The sequence below is a fragment of the Protomyctophum bolini genome (assembly GCF_963924005.1).
Source record: "Protomyctophum bolini genome assembly, chromosome: 12".
NCBI classification, from domain to species: Eukaryota; Metazoa; Chordata; class Actinopteri; order Myctophiformes; family Myctophidae; genus Protomyctophum; species Protomyctophum bolini.
The window spans coordinates 28,419,496-28,442,010 of record NC_137873.1 but is presented as its reverse complement, the minus strand read 5'-3'; the positions used below and the strand labels follow the sequence as shown (position 1 = coordinate 28,442,010).

General features: G+C 41.6%; 1 protein-coding gene across 1 annotated transcript in view; it reads right to left on the bottom strand.

The window, feature by feature from the left end:
* LOC308326194 (cadherin-18-like) overlaps nucleotides 1-22,515 on the bottom strand; it is a 133,581-nt gene that overhangs the window by 19,629 nt on the left and 91,437 nt on the right. The window contains exons 8-9 of the mRNA XM_080779002.1: nucleotides 13,940-14,064; nucleotides 2,600-2,714 (exon numbers count right to left, since the gene is read on the bottom strand). Of these exons, the coding sequence (XP_080635128.1) occupies nucleotides 2,600-2,714; nucleotides 13,940-14,064 (240 nt within the window). The remainder of the gene's footprint in view (nucleotides 1-2,599; nucleotides 2,715-13,939; nucleotides 14,065-22,515) is intronic.

Genomic DNA, 22,515 nt, shown 5'->3' with positions numbered 1-22,515 from the left:
TTATAAAAAAAGGGAAGGAGAAATTCCAGTAGCTCGGTAACCAAGGCAACAGTGCTTCACGTTTTCTCCTGGACATTAAAAACAGATCTCATGGGGAGGAGGGATAGAGAGAGATAGTGAACGAGGGGCTAACAGTCTCACCGTAAAACAAACAACAGACATGCTAACTGCCATGTATAACCATGCCTATATGTTTGCATTGGTGACAGCCATGGCAAATATGTTTGCACTGTTGGGGGCTGTGCATCACTATGTGGTTGCTTCAACATGGCCCGGTTTGCAGCATGCCCTTCAAAACACATTAAGTGGAACTTGCACGGTGAGTAACATAATGCAATATTTCAGTTGGGTGCAGCGGCACGCATCATGTGAAATTATGCCATGATGTTGTATGACGTCAAATGGGTTCATATTGAACACGTCTAGACAGTGTTTGTGTATCATTTTATTTTTATCACCAACTCAGAACTTGGAATCATGCACTCTAATGCCAGTATGTAGGGCATAGAGGAATTTGTTCTAGTTATCCACTTGAACCCTAGTGTCCCTATCCTATCTACAAGCTCACAACACAACGCATTGTGAGCTCGTAGATCTGCTATTTTCAGCAAATAGATTTGGTGTAGACGGATAAAACAGGGGGCTTTGTGTAGACCCATAGGGGGCGCTGTGTAGACCCATAGGGGAACACGATCAACAAAGTATATACCTTGGCTTATGTGGTTAAGGTGCCAAACATGACATTGTGTGATGGAAAAAGGCATCTTTCAGGGGGAAATGTGCGTACTGCTACTACAATATAATATACCGGTACTCACAAGAAATTCTACGCCTCATTTGGCCAAATAAAAATAACTATCTTAATGTACTAGAGGTTCGGGTCGCCCTCACATGGGCCTATGTCACACCGATCCGACTGATATGTCAGTCAGATATCCCAAGAGCTACAAAGGTCATGTTCAAAGCCTGTGTGGAAAGTATCCTTCTGTATGGTGCCGAAACATGGACAAAGAATAAGGATAAGCTTTGAGGGAATATCAACACCAACTAAAGCTCAGATATATGGAAGCATCCCTTCCATCTCAGTTGTTGTGCCACAAAGACGGCTCCGCTTTGCTGGACACTGCCACAGAGCGAAAGACCTGGTCATTTAGGATAATCTTCTGTGAAGACTATACTCTGCCCATCAAGAGGAACAAGTACACTCACATTTCCAGATTTTCTGAGTAGGGACACAGGACAGGACTGACTGTGAATGAACTTGGTGTGGCAACAGAGATCTAGTGGAAGCAGCTTGTGTCGCAAGCACTCGAATGATGATGATTATCAGTATCATAGTCTTATTATTTGTTTGTGTACCTTTTACAAGCAAGTAATAGACCTCAGGTCTTATGGTTTATCTGCTTTAATCTGTTGTTTTACTTTAGAAAGAAATGGGATCTAAATGGGGAAGTTAATTAAAAATATTTTGAAAAGAAAAATAACAAAAGTGTTCCACAGGTAGGCATACTGTACCATGTTCAAGATTGGCCCATAAAAAAATAAAAATAAAGTCAAATTAAATATAGCTGCTCAAACCGACTTTGACTTCATGAGTTGAACTTTCACGAGCTGTGACTGGTCTACTTTTAAGGGGATAGAAGAAATACTGTACATACAGACAGACAAACCCTGGCCATAATAAAACCTTGCCAAGCTTTGTATAACACCTTTGGGTGATAAAGTGACAGTAATGTCAGGAAGTTCACCACAAAAGAGTGATTTTTTTTTATTTGGAGCACAGCAGAGGGGGGGAGGGAAAGAGGGCAGGGGGAGGGAAAGAGGGCAGGGGGGAGGGGACATGGCATACTGGTCATAAGATGGATTTAGTACAACAATGACATTGCTATGGAAGGTCTTTGAGGAAATAGGCCATATGGACACACCTATGTGCATTTCACAGCACAGACCTTGCTTAAAGTATAAGTGATCGGTTCAAAGCATTTGATAGACATGCAGGCTGCCATAAGTCGTGTCAGAATCAATATTAGTGACATGCTTCAAAGTCAGATGGAGATTGTGTTTGTTCGGCATTAAACAAAGTGTCAAAATAACCTTAAATATGCCTACAATGTTCGGATAATGTTGGTTAGTTCCAGAGTTCCAGAAGCTGAAGCAAAAATAAATCCATTTATAAAGATAAAGGCAAATATCTATTTACTGAGTAAATATGAGAGTGGAAGTTTTCACATTGAACTTATTTTTGTCTCTATGCCTAGCAAAATGATGGCTCGCTGAAAGGGTGGATATTTGGCCCTTAGAGATATTTCCCTTTGTACAAAGTGAAATACAATTCCGAGCTAAATGGTCTGCAAGGTGTTCGGGGGGGTCAGAAGTTGCGAGGATAGCAAAAGCATGCTCTATTTTACTGTGAGCTGTATTGTTACTGAAGGACATAAAACCCAATGGCCATGGTTTTTAATGTGCCATAAGCTCACAGTTGGTTAGGTATACACTAGCTTAGCTATATGAGTGTCAGTAGTTTTATTGCTTATTCCACTCAATGCAGTTTTAAGCAGATAGTCGGCAGTCTGTAACCTCGCTCTGGTTTGCAGCTTACCTCCATTGTCCTTCAGGGTGAAGTTTGGGTTAAATGCACCATCAGCAGGAAGAGAGAAGGAGAACTTTCCATTAGCAAAGTTGTCCAGGTCTACTGGCCGGAGGGTCTGAATAACCTGGAGAGGCACAGAGAACACATCATAACAATGAGATAGAAGGAAAGATAGGGGAATAAAAGAAAAGGAGAAAGAATTACAGAGGAAGGGGTGTTTCTCAGAGAGAAATAATAAACTAGAAATGAAATTACAACGGGTGAAAATGGAGGAAGGATAATAATAATAATATGTGCAAATTTATAAAATAAATAAACAGAAGAAAGAAGAAAGAAAGGGGAAAAGAAAAAGTAAAAAAATAAGAAGGGAGTGGTAAACAGAGAGAGTGAAGCGGATGCCATGTAAACCATTCTGCCTATGATGAAATTGTGAAAGCATTAGCAATATATTATGTCTCCTTTAATTCCACAGCGTGTGCAGTAAGTCTGGGCAGCCTGAAAACAATAAGTCAGGCAGAGAGCCAGCAAGCTGGGTAATATATTCACGTCAAAATGTGCACATTCATTTTGGGTTGCAGGTACTCAAGCAAAATAAAATGCCAGTGCTGGATCTAATTCCATTTATCTAGAAGGTCACCTCTAATTTTGTAGACATCATTTTGAGAAATTGCATTTTATTGACATTTACCAACAGCCTACACAGGATGCGATACCACTTACGTCGAGCATCTATTCTACAGTATGGTAAATTATAAATTAACTGTGAAGTTGAAAGCGCTTTGTCTAGTCTTTCCGACCACTCAAGTGCACTTTACAACGTACTTCACTTTCACCCATTTATTCACAACATTGTTACGCATCATCACATGTTATAGGAACAAACATCAGCCTGGGAATGTTAATGACAGCGCTGAGCGGTCCCCATTACTTTCCAAAGTAGTTAGAGCATGCAGCCAAAGCTGTGTCAACCACCTGATCAGTCAGTCTATGAAAGAAAAACAAACACAAATAACTAGTGGGATCCTATGTGGAGACGTACAGAGCTCAGGAGGTCCTGGGATGTCTTCTCCCTTCCTTTAAAATAATAATAATAATAATAAATTAAAAGAACAATTATCCCAACATCCCAGGAACAACATTCCTTTAGTTATACAAACTCAAACGGTGGTTCTCAAACTGTGTCTGCCCCAAACACAACATATCCTCTTGGACACTAGGACTAGGAGGTCAACACTTATTCAGTTGGCCAGGTAGCCATTTCTAAAAAAAAATAACAAATTTAACAAATATTAAAATGTGCTTATTGGTTAATTTGCATGATAATACATACTAATTTGCGCACTGGGAAGAAAGTGAGAGTGTAGCTCGGGACGATTAACGAAGAAGGATAATGACAACTTTGCAGTAAAGCAGAAGTGTCCCTCTTGGCCATCATCCGAGGGATGGTGGCCAAGGTTGAGGGGGAAGTAGATGGGAAGCTGGGGCAAAGGGCTTAACGCTTCCTGACCGGTGGGTTAGGCTTCAGGTGTGGGAGAGACAAACTATCATTGATCTCCACCAGTGGAGAAAATAAGTTTGACATTGGCGGTAAATCTTCTTTAGCCGAAATGTCAAGGCAGGGAGGCTCTCTTCTACTACGATATTCCCATCACCACAGAAAGCCAGTATGGATTCACAGGGCTCCATGGCAGCCCTTTTAATCCATGGGGAAGCCCAGCAACTGCTAGCAGGCTTCATCACGGCTAGCTGAGAGCTGAGGAGAGTTTGAGTTTAATCCTTGAACTCCAACGCCAATGGACTTTAGCTTAGTATAGTTCCAATGTTAAAGACATTCTTATAAAAAGTCAGTCACTTTAATGTTGAGTACTCAACCGGCTGCCGGGTGCGGCTGCACTAATAACTTTGGGGCAAGCCCATCTAGAGTTTAAATAGACAGGTATCAGTCAAATGGGAGACATCGAAGAGGAAGGATGGATGGGGAAGGATCAACATTATGGAATGTCAGAACAGGTCAGCTCCATATATGGAGATCTAAGGGTTTGAGGTCAGATGTAGAGTTCCTGGCCAATATTTATGACATCAGGGATCTCCATATGGGCTTAATATTGATGACATCAGGGATCTCCATACATCAGGGATTTCCATCCCTGATAATGTCACGTGATGTCACGAGGCATGCCCATATATGGTCATGCCTGGGGTGACGAGCCAACCAACCAAACACACTGACTGGAAATGTATGATTTCATAGTAAATGCGACCTGCAGTTGTAAATAAATACTGCAATATAGAAATACTCAATTTACAAGTAAAAGTCCGGAATTCAAAATCTACTTGAGTAATACTAAAAGTACAAAAGTATTGGCATCAAAATTTACTTAAAGTACCAAAAGAAAAAGTATGTATTATGCAGAATGTCACATTTCAAGTTTTCAAATGTATACAAAATATTTTTAATCTACCGGTACACAAGCTCACAATTTGTATGTTGCATCGTGATTGTGGGCGTGTACTAGATGGTCTATTTTTAAATGGCCGACATATAGGGTTGAAGTGGTTAATGTATGTTTTGTATTAATAATCCAAAACTACCGGTAGTAACTAACTGTACACCACTGGTAGTGACAAATACAACTATATTGAGTCTAAAAAAAAAGTGTTATAGACCCATCCAGGTCATGCTGTTTCACTGCATGCATTGGCCTATTGATTGATTGATTGATTGATTTTATTTTAGTGATACTACACAAGCACAGAGCTGCTTTCCGACAGTCAGCCATCACCATGAGGATCATAAACACAAGAAGCCTTTTGGCATATTTCCATTGTGGTCCTCATAGTATTTTACAGCATGAATGCATCCAGTTCCAAGTTTAATCAGTGAGATTAAAGGGCCTTGCAAAAGGGGAGCAATAAAACGCGCCTATAGTTCATTTTCAATGAGACCTGCGCTTTTGCTCGGAGAAGTCGCGGTGCGACAACATAAGCGTATCTATTTACGTGAGCGTGTTCCCGTGAATTTGTCGCGCGCGTGCTCGTTTCGTGCACACGCCCGCGACTCACCAGACCTGGATTCGGTTTAGCTTTTTTTTTTGCGCTTGCGTTGCCGCGCCCCTCTTGAGCAGACCTGTAGCAGACCTGTTGTTGATCCAGGCAACGTGTGCGTTCCTCGCTCACTTAAAGCAGTTTTATCTGTGTGTCTGTGTGTATTTATCTCAAATTCTGCTACTTTTATCTGCCTCTGTTTTGATGATGTTACTTCCATCCTCAATAGTGCCTGAAGACAGTCCTCCCCATAATATCAAAAGACTAATATCACCATTGTCATTAGGTTACAGTGGGTTTCATCAGTGCTTTCATTAGCTCCATTGATGATATAAAAGAAATGGAAGAATACTTTTGTATTTTGATCAAACACCAACAATGACACACTGACAATTTCTCACTCAGAGAACTGAGATATAATTTTCTCTCTCAACTCTTGATCAATAAAATTGTGTGTAACTGTGTGCTCACTTACACATTTCTCCACTGTTTCACTTTGAAGGGTTTTACAGCTTGCTGCAAAATAACTGTTTGCAGCTTGCAGCTCTCCTCCGGCCCTTTACAATGCTTATCCAAGGAACCAAATGGACCCGTTAGGGTCCATTTGGTTCGATTTGTATACTCTCTGTAGCAAAATGTGCAAGAGATGTGATGTGAGTCAGTCAGTATCGAGTACCAAAGTCCAATTCACGCTCCACCCACGCGAAAGAGAAACAGAAAGGAGAAATGACAAGTGAAATTGTTATGTAGTGACTTTTGTAACTTAAAGATGAAGTTGACAAACTCGTCTTCTTTGGAAGAAAAAAAACAAGTCTTTATGTCTCAGACAGTGAAGGAAGATGCTTCAATACTGGAGCTTCAGTGCTGCGGTCGGCTATGTCGTCAGTCCATTTTGTACGAGTATCTTCTGAAATGAATGCATAGGTTACAGTGCTGACAACTGCTGTCAGACGCTGATGCTGTTGTATAGTCACCCGTCATGCCTCTGCTCTCAGAATGCTGACATGAAATGTATAAGCAAGCACACACGGGGAGGCTTGTGACTCACTGTATATAGGGGCAAAGTGATCCTGGCTCCCACCTCTCTTTCTCAACTCCAATGTTTAGAAAGGTTAAAGAGTGGGTGAAATGTTTTTCCATGAAATATATAAAATATCAAATATGTCAGTCTCTTGTGCAAGTAAAGAGACATCACTGAGCAATTGATATCAAGTAGGCCTACATATTAAATGTCGCCTGTGTCGGTAGTGGTTCGGTGAGTGGTTCCCTTCTGTGTCACTAGATCTGGAAGGGAACTTCTTCTAGTACAAGCAACACGATGTGACGCACTGTGGGCTTGTATGTCTGCTATTTTTAAGTAGCCACGGTAACACATTTTGCATGGGGCCCCCCCTGGAACGGATCCAAGGACCCCTGGGGGTCCCCAGACCCCACTTTCAGAGCCGATGCTGAAAGGTATTCAGGTTGCCCTGGAACATCGCTGTTCACCGTTTATAGTGGATTGTTCATCATCTGGGCTCCCTGAACTAAAAACCCTCTTAAGAGAGGGCTTGTATCTCCAGGCATGGCAGTGTGCCATGCCTGGAGCTTGTCACAGTGGAAAATGAGGTTTGATTTGTTTAAATTTTTCAGACAGTCAGCTCATAATGTCTCTCAATTGCTCTTCAGGAGCTCTACTTTGATGGCTTCTACTGTATGTGGAGGTGTCCAAGGAGAGTCCAAGGGAGGAGTTGCATTTTGTCGCTCAGGCAGAAACCTTGCATCTCCATACTAGAGCCCTGCAACGGGAACGAGAGCCCGCGGCTCCCGTTATAATATAAATGTCTGATGAGAACGTATAATTTCCATGCGCTGGACAAGGACCATAGAGTCAGTCTCACTCTCTCTAACAGACATCATCAGGCATGCCATACATCACACAATTCGGTATACACTATCTCCATAGTCATGTGATCAACACGGATCTGCATCATTTCCCATCTTCCATCCTGATTGGCTAAGATTGGCTTCCAAAGCTCACATGATTGGTCCGTTTCGAACAAAATCACAAACACAGTGTGAAATTTCCGTGAAATTATACATTTCCACTAGGCAGAGGACGACATGCCATTCATTTTTTTGCAAATCAGCCTCACGGTGGTGCTATAACAGGGCAATTCCTGCATCGATCTCTATACAACTTATGTATGCGCACTCCCTAGAGGCCATGGAAAAACATTTTCCCTGCATCCCTCCACATCTGCCAGTTATAGCGCCACCATGAGGCCGATTTCTGCAAAACACATTGTTTATATTAGTCATACAGATGAGATTTCATCCAAATCTCACGCAAATCGGTACGCATGATCTCTGTAGTCATGTGATCAAGATGAGTCTGATTCTGACTCTCTGTTTTACTGAGAATAAGGTTAGAAATAAGTTTAGGGTTAGACCTAGTTTTACTGGTGGTTATGTTTAGGAATAATAGGGTTAGCTTTTGGCAGTTTTACTGAGGTTAGGTTAGGAATACCAGCCTGTGCAGTTCCACCGGTGTAGGCCCAGGGCGACTGTGTTTTGAGGCGAGTTTGTTGGTATTCTTTTCGCTGGGAAACATATGCTTCCATGCATACGTAGAATACATGCTGGCTGGAATGGAATCCAAATTACTGAAAACAGTCAGACTGAGAACTTTAATCCATGTGCTGATGCAATAAATCAGCACCAGAGATAGCCAACTGAGATAGCCAACATACAGTATGTAAATACTGTATTTGCCCTTATCTGCACATGTTCATGGGTGGAGTAGTCATTATTCCTGCAGTGCAGTATTGTGTGTTGTGCCCTGCGGGGTGGTAATACTCTGGTGTGTTTCTCTGTTCATTTGCAATGCCCTAAGGGGTTGTAACGTTGCGTGGGATAGTTTAGAGGGGTGATTGCCCAAATACAGGTTTTTGGCCCATGCGGGTGGCATTAGAAGAGGGGCAGGTTATGAATCAGCCTGGGTTCAACGCTGCACGCTACAAGACTGCTTATTATGGTCTGTGTCAACAAAGATTATGTACCGTCTCCGTTATTTATTGGTATTCACACTAGAAATAATCTGTGGGCGGACTCTCTACATTCACATACCTCAGATGAGGTTAATTACATTTTGTTAAAGTCAGCATAAGGTCGTAATAATATATTATCCAGGTTTATTCTACTATGAATGTACATTTTTCAGGAGCTCATGAAGCATCATCTCTCTCTCTGCCATTGTCTGTCTTCACTTTACTGCTGTTTGTGGATTGCTTCAAAGTTCTATTTACAACCAAGAAAGGCAAGCAGGCTACGAAACCAAAGTGACATGTTCTGTCTGTCTGTCTGTCTGTCTGTCTGTCTGTCTGTCTGTCTGTCTGTCTGACTGACACATACCCTTTGGAGCTAACAGGGAAATCCTGTGTTCTTCTGACCCACTATACATAGTGTTCTGCAGCATAAAAGCAATGTCTGGTTCAGTGAACTCTCTGTCCAACTAAAGCCTTGGGAATGATGGGTCATTCTGTGGAGGAGCCCTTAGTGAACTGTTCCCTTAGCCTGGCAGACAGCATTCTCCATAAAGAGTACATTCTAAATTGCTCCACGGTGCCCAATTACAGGAAGGAGAATCAGGACTTCAATAAAATAATGGCATATTACTGGCCATTTTGAAATATAACATTAGTCAGATAATCATTAATACCATATTGCACATATTGGAAATAGATGTTTTCCAATAGGGGGATGATAAAGTGAAGGTCTGCAGAAAACTATAGCCAGTATGGAAATACATTACGCAAACTGTCCAATTAGGTCCATGTTCCATTTCAATTGTATCAGCAATATCAATATTTACAATATTTTTGACACACGACTACCTACCTATACTTAAAATCGCAATCAATACTTCATCTGCTATTACTTAAACTCAGCCATGTGGAATATGTTGTTGCCTAACACCCAGACTTTAAATGTTGTGGAACATTTAATGGACAAATTAATTGGTTTAGGCATCTAGATGAAGCTCTTATACCAAGCAGCTTAAAGGATCTCAAGGGTTCAGTGTCTTTCCCAAATGAGCACATTTACCCACGCACCAGTACCCTAAATGTTGAGTATTCCTCTAATGCTGGTAGCGCCTACCTGGGATATTCTGATTTGATCTGAGATACTGAAGTTATCCCATTTACTGTTGGATGTTATGGTTTGTACACGCTTAGTTTGACAAACCTGAATTCCACAGCTATCAGCTGCAGACGGAAATGAGAAGAAGGAACATCAAACTAGAGAGAGGGAAGTCTGGAGCTCTCTGGTGGAGCTTGCCCCCGTGACCCGACTACGGATAAGCGGTTGAAGTTCCTACCAAATCTCACCTCATTTTCCCATATAGTACTAAAAACTGAACAGTGGGAAAGATGAATTAATAAAGAGTAAGTGTACAAATAGGCAGGACATCTATGGATACACAGAAACAGGGACAATGAAACCTGGACACGGTTGCAGCAGGAACTTGACCGTGGCTTGTCAACAAGCAAGACACTTTAAATGCAAAATAAATGATGCAACACTAAAATCTCTTTCTACATCCTCTACACTACAGCGCCGGCCATCCAGCATTGATGCACAAAACGGCAAAAGCAAAGAAAAACACAACACAAGGTTGTGTGGCTTCCCTCAGTCTTTAGATGTAGCCTGTCTCTAGATGTGCAGCTCATGAACAAAGCCACAGACATCACAAAGCGGTTCTATGAATTATTAACTTGCTTGTCATTTTCTGGGGTTTCCCAAACAGTGGGTTTGTGTACATTTGGTTTTTAATTATTAAAGAAAAATCAAAGAAATTCCATTAATTAGAAGCAAATGTTTAATAATTAGCATTTCCGGGGGTCCCCAGCCATAAAACATTGAGAACCCCTGCTCTATATACAGTAACAATGTCACGCTTCGGTGAGTTACACTGGGCACTCTGTTGTTTCTGTCTCGTGATGTCATGCACATACAGTAGTTGCATGAGCAGTGATTGGTCTACTTTTGTGGCGTAACACACGCAACTGGTAACGCACCAGAAGTCAGAGTGCGGTGGTCACAAGAAGAATATCTACTTTTGTGGGGACATAACAGACCTACAGTACGTACAGACAAGAAATGTGGTGCTGACTGACTGACTGACTTAAATGGTGCATTTATAAAGCGCCTTTATCCAAGGCGCTTTACATAGATACAGTACATGCACATTACATTCACCCATTCATTCATACACCGATGACAGAGAAAACCAATGCAAGGCACCAACCTGCACATCGGGAGCAATTGAGTGTTTTCAGTGTCTTGCTCAAGGAAACCTCGACACTAACTCTGGGGGAGCCCAGGTTCGAACTGGCAACCTTGCAGCTCCCATCCGGCCACTCTACCCCTGAGCCACCGCCACCCGACTTAGCTCTGGACGGATGGACGGATGTTCAGAGATAATCAAAAGCTGCTGGATAGCGTGTCACTGAGTAAAAATGTGTACTTTGAATATAGGGATATATATATTTTTAGAGCGAACATTATTAACTAAAATCTTTGCTTCTGGAAATCTCTGGAACAAAACATTTTGAGATGATATAATTTTGAGAGTCCTTGACATTAAATGTGTTGAATTGGCATCAGGTCTTCATGGGTTAATGTATAAAAGGCAGGAAACAATGAAGGCATGAATATGAGCATGTACTGTAGTTGCCCCTCCTCAACCTTTGCACACATGAGACCAGAGCTAAATTCCTGGGCTTAATTTTGTGCAATGCTGGGGAGAAGAAAGTAAAAAAGGAAGAGTGTTACCCCTTGACATCTTCTATGTTTGCATGCATTGTCTGTCGCTTCCAGCCAAGCTAACTGACACAGTTGCAGACACATGCCTATTACATAATTACATACACACTGCAGTTCAGGGATAAAAGTATAGCAAGAGGGGATGAGAGAGAGAGAAAGAGAGAGAGAGAGGGGGGGCAGAGAGAGAGAGAGAGAGAGGGAGAGGGAGAGGGAGAGAGAGAGAGAGAGAGAGAGGGGGGGGCAGAGAGAGAGAGAGAGAGAGAGATATGTACAGTAGGAGACAGATTATAATGAGAGATAGTGTGAAATAGTTGTTTGTGTGGTTCCATATGCATGCATGCATGCCTGTGTGTGTGTGTGTGTGTGTGTGTGTGTGTGTGTGTGTGTGTGTGTGTGTGTGTGTGTGTGCGTGTGTGTGTGTGTGTGTGTGTGTGCGTGTGTGTGTGTGCATGCGTGCGTTTATGATGCGCCAGGAGAGAGCTATTGCTGTGATACGGATCTGAGCGTTCGTGCTTTGCTTCACAGCGTGGGCCAAATCTGAATGAGGGATGATAAACACTTTTTATGAGCGAAGAGGATGGTCAGGTATAGTAGAGGAGGGGGGAGAAGAGGAAGGAGAGGAGAGAAGGGGGTTGGTGATGAAGAGGATGGTCAGGTATAGTAGAGGAGGAGGAAGGAGAGGAGAGAAGGGGGTTGGTGATGAAGAGGATGGTCAGGTATAGTAGAGGAGGAGGAAGGAGAGGAGAGAAGGGGGTTGGTGATGAAGAGGATGGTCAGGTATAGTAGAGGAGGAGGAGGAGAGGAGAGGAGAGAAGGGGGTTGGTGATGAAGAGGATGGTCAGGTATAGTAGAGGAGGAGGAGAGGAGAGGAGAGAAGGGGGTTGGTGATGAAGAGGATGGTCAGGTATAGTAGAGGAGGAGGAGAGGAGAGGAGAGAAGGGGGTTGGTGATGAAGAGGATGGTCAGGTATAGTAGAGGAGGAGGAGAGGAGAGGAGAGAAGGGGGTTGGTGATGAAGAGGATGGTCAGGTAAAGTAGAGGAGGAGGAGAGGAGAGGAGAGAAGGGGGTTGGTGATGAGCAGCCCGATGTTGAGGTTTAATATGATCGTCTCTGCCGCTGTTATCTCGGGACTGGCTGTGGAGGCATATAGCCACGCACCGCTGCTTGAATAATTTATGGGTTCAAGAGGCTGCAAAGTCTGCAGCTTGCCTGATAAATCCACCACTGATGGTGTCAGACACACAACAAAAGGGGAACGGATGGGTTTGCGCATGTGTGCGCATGCAAAATGCATGCGAGTAGGGTGGGCGAGAGACAGTGAGAGGGGATGGAAACGGGAGGACGAGAATGTTTGTGTTGTCAGTGCACGTGTTTGAGCGCTCGACGCTCGTCACTTGCGTTGTCAGAAGTGTTCGGTGGTTACAAACCGGTGTTCACCACTGTCGTTCCTTGAGATTTTGTGACAAACGTACACAACTAGAGAAATGTTTCACACTCTTTTCCCAATATGGAGGCAAATTAAGGATGTTTTAACCACTTTCAATCTGGCATCCCTACCATCATTGACATTTCATCATTGGTGACAGTTTGTAATGTATTATTATTGTTATTATTATTATTATAAAAGTTGTGTGAGCTTGTAAATGTGTCTGCTTTCACTACGTATACTATACAGGTGTGCCTTTAATGTTTTACTTGCCCAATGCCATTGGGCAAGTAAAAGTGTAGAAAAACACCGGCATAGAAGACAGGGGGGGATAAAAGGGTGATTCCATGGATGTGCAGTGCATATGTGTCCAGATAGAAAGTTTGTAAGGCTGCTTCGTTTGAGACAGAAGAGGACGGAGGGAGATGCATCGGACCAAGTGTGTAAAGCACGGGGAAGGGAATTGCGAGATAAAGCAATGGGGGATACAGAAGGTGGATGACTGGATGGACAGAACTGATTTGCTGCGGTAGCACATGGTATACAAGATAAAAAGGGCTAGAAAGGGCACCAGATTCATTATTATTTCCCAAGCATGTGCATACAGTATCTATACAAGTATAGATAAATCAGCTCCATGTTAAAGTACAGATTCACTGTTTTCAACCCTGGGAGCTAATCTGCTGGAACTGTTGCCCCCCGCCACTCCAGATAAGCGGTTGAAGACGGATGGATGGACCAATCTCAAATGTTGATTCCCATCATTTATAGTAGTAGAGCATAGCACAACCTTGCCAATAGATTTAGTATAATTGCATTTAAATGCCAGGGGCACTTTAAAGGCATTTTAAACAAAAACTGATTTTGGTAAGGTACATTTATCTCTCTGAATATGTGATTATATGAGTACAAAGATAATATTAGAAAGCTCAGTATTTTGTATTTATGCTAGTATTCCTCAAGACAGCAGGACATAAATGTTCTACAGCAGTTGTAAACCTCCTGTTTATGTTACAGAACTTTACAGGGAAGATATCTTCAGAACTTGCATTGCAGACACCGTCACCTACCTGTGCATTTTTGGTGCTCTGACACACAATAATGTCATCACCGCCCCCGGCGATGGAAGGAACATTGTCGTTGACATCTAACACCTGGATTGTCACAGGAACATGGCTCACTAGACGAGGGTTATCTAAAAAGAAAGGCAAGAAAACATGTGTTGGTGTTTTGCAGCATCTCTCCATTTTGAAGAACAGCCAGTTTAATTATTTTCTTCCCCTGTTTATAAGGAACACCCAGTGGAAATAGTAAACCATGCTCAATTACATTTCATAGACTGTGTCTGTTCAAGGCCGCACCAAGGGCCCCCTAAAAGTCATAAATGGCTTGCTAGAATTTGGTGCAGGCGTCCAAATGTTCCTCTCCCAATTTACTTATAATTAAAACATAAAACAAATTCACTAGTGTAATTATCACCATACCTTCCATGGTTTCCTATCATCATTTTGGCCTGCTGTGTGGAGCTGTCCACTGCCCAGTTCCCTTAGCTAGAGCGGTTGGGCAAATAATGTCTGCTTTTATACTTAATGTAAAGTTGCCCGAAAGGCCAAGGCTCCAAGAATCGACAGTCCAAGAATGCAGATCTTTTTTTGTATTTTATTTACCTCAAAACACAGAGTGAACGACCCATGCTGTATTAGACTGTGCAGGCAAAAACAATACTTCCAGAATAAAGACTTATCAACAATACACTTTCAAATAACAGAAAGTAAGAAATGAACACCTGACAACTAAACTAAGGAAAAACAACAAACCAAGAACTTAATAAACTGAAAACTATGCCTTCCTGTAATGCCCTGGCAGCTCTCCCCTGGAGTTGTCTCCTTTGTTAGTCTCAAGCAAAACTGAACATTTTCCACTCAGGATTCCCCTCCCAAACATTTCCACAAGCCTCCCTTATATAATACCACCCATGATGCACGACGGGAGGAAGAGAGACGGACATGAATGACGGGGGTACTGTGAGGTGAGGGGGAAGAGATCATAACGGGACGAGGTGCAGAGACAATATTGCATATTGCATAGTATTCTGATTGACATTTGTCATGATTCACCAGACCCACCCACAATGATTAGTAATTGGACCAATCTATACTCAAACAAGGTAAACCATGACCCATGAGTTAGACCAACTATACAATTACACATTTCCTTCATAGAGTCTGAATGTTTTCCAAGGCATCACATCAAACACAAAACAATTATGATAGCATTAGGCAACACAGATAAGTATATGATGCTACACATAGCCACACCTCCAAGGAGCTTGATGACAGTCAAGTAATGGAAGCAGCTGTGCAGTGTGCGTTTGTAATGTTCAGTTTCACATTGTGGCGTCTTCTGTCTATAGGGCACGGGTTGCCCCGTGACACTTAAGTTTTGTTTTCAGTTTGTTATTAATTGTCATTCAATAGCTCCGTTAGTTCTGGAGAGGTGCTTTTACAGTATGTGGGAGTTGGACAAAGGTGTGCAGGGCACCGTTTTCAATTAATATTGCTTTTGTCAGAAATCTAGAAACTAACATACACAAAGTCACTCAGCTAGGAAACATAAATATTGCAGTGGGGGTACACTTAAGTAAGCTTGAGAACCACTGGTCTAGCTGGTGGGAAGTATCTAGGCATAAGAAAACTGTCTCTATCCCTAAGGTACGTTGAGGAAGACCAGCTAAAATGCAAAAAAAAGAACACGAGTGGTTTTGTTGCATGGGTGCAGGAATTACAAGTAAGAAACTGAATCTTAGTGGAATGGAAGCAGGGTGAGTGATAGTTTATTTCTTTGATTATTTATGACTTAACATAGCTCAGAGCTCAGAAAGATGACTCAACAACCAAAAGGTTACAGCTCCCTATCCACACAGTGCATCCCCCGTGCATGGCCGGCCAACAGTCTAGCCAAATCTGCCTGAGCAGGACATAAAAACTCCTTGCTCATTTCTGGATCAGATATTCAGCTAATAAATTCAAATGTGAATGTATTCTAATTATCCATTTGAGAGCCATTGTAATAATATGAATCAAGGTTATATACAGTAGTTGTTGTATCCACCGTCAACAGTGAAATATCTCAGATTGAGCGTAGGCCTACTATAATTTCATTACAAAAGGAGCAGCATTGTATTGTGTTCAGCAAAGCAAATTGACAGCAATTATGAACAAAGTCATATTCAACTCACCGAGATTTACTCCCTCCTATTGTACATGCAGCCTAGTGGCCTAGTGGTTAGTATCCACGCTGAGAATGGCAGGTTGTGGTTCATTCCCCAGCCAAGTCATACCAAATACTATAACAATACCTCCTTCAATCCCTCAACATCAAGATATATATACTACCACACATACTAGTGTCATGTCCAGAGGGTGTACTTGTACATCAAGCTGCCTCACACTTCAGAAACAGGAGATATATGCTTCTGACCTATGGGCTTATACTGTGACAGAATCTCTCTACCTGTATGTCAAACAAATGTTCTCTCTCAGTGTGTTCTGTAGTCTTGGCTCTGTTGTTTGGAGGATGTGCCCCATTAAAAGTTCCTTGTAACTGATAATTAAGCAAACCGGGTAATAATTTTGTCTGTTTTTGAACACAGTGGGAATACTGACAACATGAAGGCTGTACGAAGTAGAAGTTTGCATGCAAGATGTCACAAAATGAAGTTTCCCTTTAATTTATACAATTGATCATAAATTAAACGTTTTTCTGTTGTGATACAAAATGACTGAACAACATTAAACATTCCCGAAACGTTTGTTCATCTTTCCAGCCTGTTGCCATTCATTCCACAGCCACTTAGCCTCAAGTCAATCTTCACAGCAGGGCTTCTGTTCAAATGAAAGTCTTAAAATGCCACAGAAGGGTACACACATCCAGTAATTGTGTTACGGAGGCAAACCCATTTGGTCCCCGTCTAAGTGGAAGTGCTTTGCTGTGGGTGCAGCTAAACATTATGATTATACTCTGCATGTCCTGTGGGGCTAATAGCAGATATGGCAGATCACAGCGACGCAGGCACTTATGAAGCATGTAGTGTACCGCTAACCCCCTTCCCTCTCCGTTCCCTCTTCACACCAATTAAGGTCAGATCCCCTCTGTGCTGCACCATCCATGTATGTGTCTACTGTATGTCTTGTACAGTATGTACACAGTATAGCCACAGTATGGCACACTTAACAGAATGTGTAAGTGTGCCATACAGTACAGTATGTGTGCGTTGTAACTGTGTGTTTTTGCACCTCAAGTGTAAATGTGGGTACTTTGCGTGCTTGTCTGAAAGTGTGTCTCTGGGGGATTGGTAGTGGCACTGCCAGGCAGAATCCAGGCAGCCAAAGAGTCAGAAGTCACTCCTTTTAATTTAGCCGAATTCCATTTTGTTCAGCTTGACTCAGTTTGGCCTACTTTACCTGTGAGGAGAGGTGCGTGGTTTAGTGATGCATTCCCTCAAACAGGCAGCAAGGCGATTGGATAATTGGATGACCTGATGTGAGCGATATATTCCTGCTACGGTAGAAAAGGTTTGTGGAGTGGAGGTGTGAGGAAAGCACTAGCACTAGAATGAGAATCTCTCCTTTGAAAGTTTCGTCATGAACTCATGAAATATTGCAAAAATGTCAAAGTACAATAGTGGCGCATAGAAGTAGAAAAATAAGGAACAGTGTGACAACTAGCCTAGCCTGTGTGTGTGTGTGTGTGTGTGTGTGTGTGTGTGTGTGTGTGTGTGTGTGTGTGTGTGTGTGTGTGTGTGTGTGTGTGTGTGTGTGTGTGCGTGCGTGCATTGCAGTATCTATATTTATTAACGATATGGGGTACTACTACTGTGGACCTTGACACTAGTGTGAAGTGTGTTTTAATACCCAATAATTTAATTCAAGCTTTGACACCACCAACATAATGAATCCAAGCGATCCTTCATATGAGTTGGATATAAAAATTCTAACTAGCGCCACAGAGGGCGGAGCTGTCACATTCAAATTTGAAAAGATTTCGATTTACGGTACAATACTGTAGTTAGAATGTGAAAGAGGGCAATATAACTAAGAGCGATGTCCCTTTTGTGCCCATATATGGAGCTGACTGATTTGTTTGCACCTGATGCCATGACGACACATTGAGGTTAGACAAAACACTCCGTATGTTCGGGTGTAGCTGCATTGGTCTTTACATGGTTATGGCTGACGCCCGCTGCCACTGTCCGGTCCTTTTTTTAATATAGGATAATCATAAAATATAGTAAGTATGTAACACTAACCTGTGTGTCTGTGTGTGTGTGTGTGTGTGTGTGTGTGTGTGTGTGTGTGTGTGTGTGTGTGTGTGTGTGTGTCAGTGAGATGTTGCTGAATCTAAAATGTTTGTTTAGATTTTGGCCTATTTCAACTCAAGTTTCATCAGATTTCATCAGTTGTGAGTGAAAAGAAATAAAGAAAAGCATTTTAACATGGCTTGATTTGACTGTAGGATGATGCAACATCCGTAGTAGGTTTGTCTTTTTTTCTTAGTTGTGAAAACATGTTTAGTTTAGTAATTTTTATTTGCAAATACCACACAAATCATGCATTAAAAACATTTGAGGATAAAACATCCCAGGCGTATTGCCATTAGTCCTCTCACAAACAAAGGTGACAATCTATGTGTGTGGCAGTCATAGCTTTATAATTTACAAAAAACAAACACGCAGCCCGCCATGCAGAACCATAGTAACCGAAAGAACAACAACCGGTCAAGACACCACACACAGCATTTTGTCATTGCAACATCCGGTTACAGATATTTGGCTCTTCAAAATAAGGGTTGCGCGCGATACAACCTTGGCAATGCGCGATAGATTAATTAATGCTGGCCGTAAAACGGCTAATACACATACAGTACCTTATCCAACAGCCATGTTTTTTATATATTTAAACTTTCTCAAATCGTAGTGAATATAATTGTTGTATCTAAGCTGTTCCATTGAGAAGCACCATGTAAAATGTAAAAGATCCTCTTCCAATTTCCATGAAGACTTTTGAATTCATAAAGACGTATGATAGCTATGGTAGGACTGTGTCATGACCCATGTGTCATCTTTACTTGCATTATGAATGCAATGACCTCATTCTTCCCAATCAATCTCAATGTCCCCTCTCTAACACGTCTCTCCCATTCTCATCTTTCTGCCCTGTCTTTGCCCCTTCACTCCCCTCCACCCCCCCCCCCCCTCTCTCTCTCTGTCACACACACACACACTTTATAGGGCATAGCATATGGGCTCAGATCCATGCCAATATTATCTGTGTGTTCGTAAAAGAAAATGCGTAAAAAAACAATCCGTAAAAGAAAAATGCGTAAAAAAACAATCCGTAAAAGAAAAATGCGTAAAAAAACAATCTGTAAAAGAAAAATGCGTAAAAAAACAATCTGTAAAAGAAAAATGCGTAAAAGTTACAGATGCTTTTTTTGGTTCCCCAGTGATATCACTGCCAAAATTCACATGACGGCTGAGAGCCAATCACTTACGAACAGAAAAAAAGACAACCTAAATTACGAATGCTTTTTTTGGTTCCCCAGTGATATCACTGCCAAAAATCACATGACGGCTGAGAGCCAATCACGTGAGGCCTTTTCCTCTACCCAATCAAAAAGCTCCATAAGTCTGCCTGGCAACTGAGGTTGCCATGTTTGTCTGGGGCTACGTTATAAGTATAAGTATAAGTTTATGAGTTACAAGTTTAGCTATATTATATCCATATCTTGTCTTAAAACAACCACTCAATGGCATTATTGACTAATTCATTATTTTATAATTATATATATATGATATATATATATATATATATATGATATATGATAGCAGCCTCATCATACTATCATCATCATCACATCATCATATCATATCATATCATATCATATCATCATATCATATACTATATATATATATATATACTATAATTAGTGAATCACTGCCTGCACCAATCGCTCCCACTTTTCACACGGGGGGGCAATATCGCACAACGGGCAAGGGCTAGTATAAAATAGTAATACATAACTTAAAAATATATATTTAATCTGGGACTGGGCTTTCCTGTCTATAGGTTTAGCTATATATCCATAATATCTTGAATTAAAACAACCAGTCAATTACACAAATTCGTTATTTTAGTAGCCTAAAATAAATTCAGCTATATATCCAATATCCATATGATATTAAAACAATCGGCAAATAGGCTATATCCTAATTTCTGCACACAGGCATCATTATTTTCGTTCTGACGATTAAGTAAGGCATTGTATAATTTCACCACAGGGAGACGCTGTACGTCTTGCTCACTGTCTCATGCACACACCACCCGCACCCCCCCCCCCCCCCCCCCCCCTGCCTGAAACAGGATGTGACGTTTATGGGCGTTCCAATCTAGTATGATAAAAATCGCCAAAGAAGAAGAAGTCTTCACCTATCTAGTCAGGAACCATGCTCGCTCGCGGCTAAAGGCTTCTCCCCATAGAGTGGCTTGGAACAAACAAATTAGGCTACACAAACCGACAGCAGCTGAGGGAGAACGTCACATCCTGTTTCAGGCAGGGGGGGGGGGGTGCGGGTGGTGTGTGCATGAGACAGTGAGCAAGACGTACAGCGTCTCCCTGTGGTGAAATTATACAATGCCTTACTTAATCGTCAGAACGAAAATAATGATGCCTGTGTGCAGAAATTAGGATATAGCCTATTTGCCGATTGTTTTAATATCATATGGATATTGGATATATAGCTGAATTTATTTTATTTATTTTAGGCTACTAAAATAACGAATTTGTGTAATTGACTGGTTGTTTTAATTCAAGATATTATGGATATATAGCTAAACCTATAGACAGGAAAGCCCAGTCCCAGATTAAATATATATTTTTAAGTTATGTATTACTATTTTATACTAGCCCTTGCCCGTTGTGCGATATTGCCCCCCCGTGTGAAAAGTGGGAGCGATTGGTGCAGGCAGTGATTCACTAATTATAGTATATATATATATATATAGTATATGATATGATGATATGATATGATATGATATGATATGATGATGTGATGATGATGATAGTATGATGAGGCTGCTATCATATATCATATATATATATATATATATATCATATATATATCATTATAAAATAATGAATTAGTCAATAATGCCATTGAGTGGTTGTTTTAAGACAAGATATGGATATAATATAGCTAAACTTGTAACTCATAAACTTATACTTATACTTATAACGTAGCCCCAGACAAACATGGCAACCTCAGTTGCCAGGCAGACTTATGGAGCTTTTTGATTGGGTAGAGGAAAAGGCCTCACGTGATTGGCTCTCAGCCGTCATGTGATTTTTGGCAGTGATATCACTGGGGAACCAAAAAAAGCATTCGTAATTTAGGTTGTCTTTTTTTCTGTTCGTAAGTGATTGGCTCTCAGCCGTCATGTGAATTTTGGCAGTGATATCACTGGGGAACCAAAAAAAGCATCTGTAACTTTTACGCATTTTTCTTTTACAGATTGTTTTTTTACGCATTTTTCTTTTACAGATTGTTTTTTTACGCATTTTTCTTTTACGGATTGTTTTTTTACGCATTTTTCTTTTACGGATTGTTTTTTTACGCATTTTCTTTTACGAACACACAGATAATATTGGCATGGATCTGAGCCCATAATAGCAGTAGCAGCCATTTTGTGGTTCCACAGATCCACAGGCCATTCGTTTTCCCAAAAATATTTATATAAATATGGCAAAGCCACGCATGCTCCTGGTGAATCATGACGAACTCATGATAAACTGTCAATCAGAATACTAACTTCTCCCACGCAATATTGTCTCTGCACCTCGTCCTGTTATGGTCTCTTCCCCCTCACCTCACAGTACCACCGTCATTCATGTCCGTCTCTCTTCCTCCTGCCGTGCATGGGTGGGTGGTCACCGACCACCCAGCTATTTCATCGATCTCTCCCGGCTGGCTGGCTTTTTGGGGATGGAATGGATTATGTTGTTGTGTACCTTTGTAACACTGTGGGCCGTGACATCACAACGCTGTGTAATGATCCTATCAGGCAGGGAGGGGGGTTTACTTATCCTTAACGTGTGATTTATCTTTTGTACCTGCTTTTATCCAAAAAGCATGCCCTGATTGGTCAGGGATGGTTAGACATTTTGGTTTAAATTATTATTATTTGTGAGAGTCCCGTGGCGGCGGGACAGGAGGCCTACCTGGTTGATCCTGCCAGTAGCAAACGCTTGTCTCAAAGATTAAGCCATGCATGTAGAAGTACAAACGGCTTGTACAGTCACGTATACCTACAACTTCAGTTGTCAGCTCCACCCAGCTGAGTGCTGCCCATAGAGGAGTGCGGAGGAGGGAGCAGTTAGGGGTTAAGTGTCTTGTTCAGGTACACTTTGACCTCCAATTATGGACAGCTGCATATCTAAACTACTTGACCACATGCACCACAGTCCTTGCCGATGCCGTTTGAAGTTGGTCAGTCTCATATATGCGAATGACATATATGGGCATATCGACCTAACCGGACTCCGCCGGATTGCAGCAGTATTGAGTTCACAAGTTCCCTCCTCCTACCTT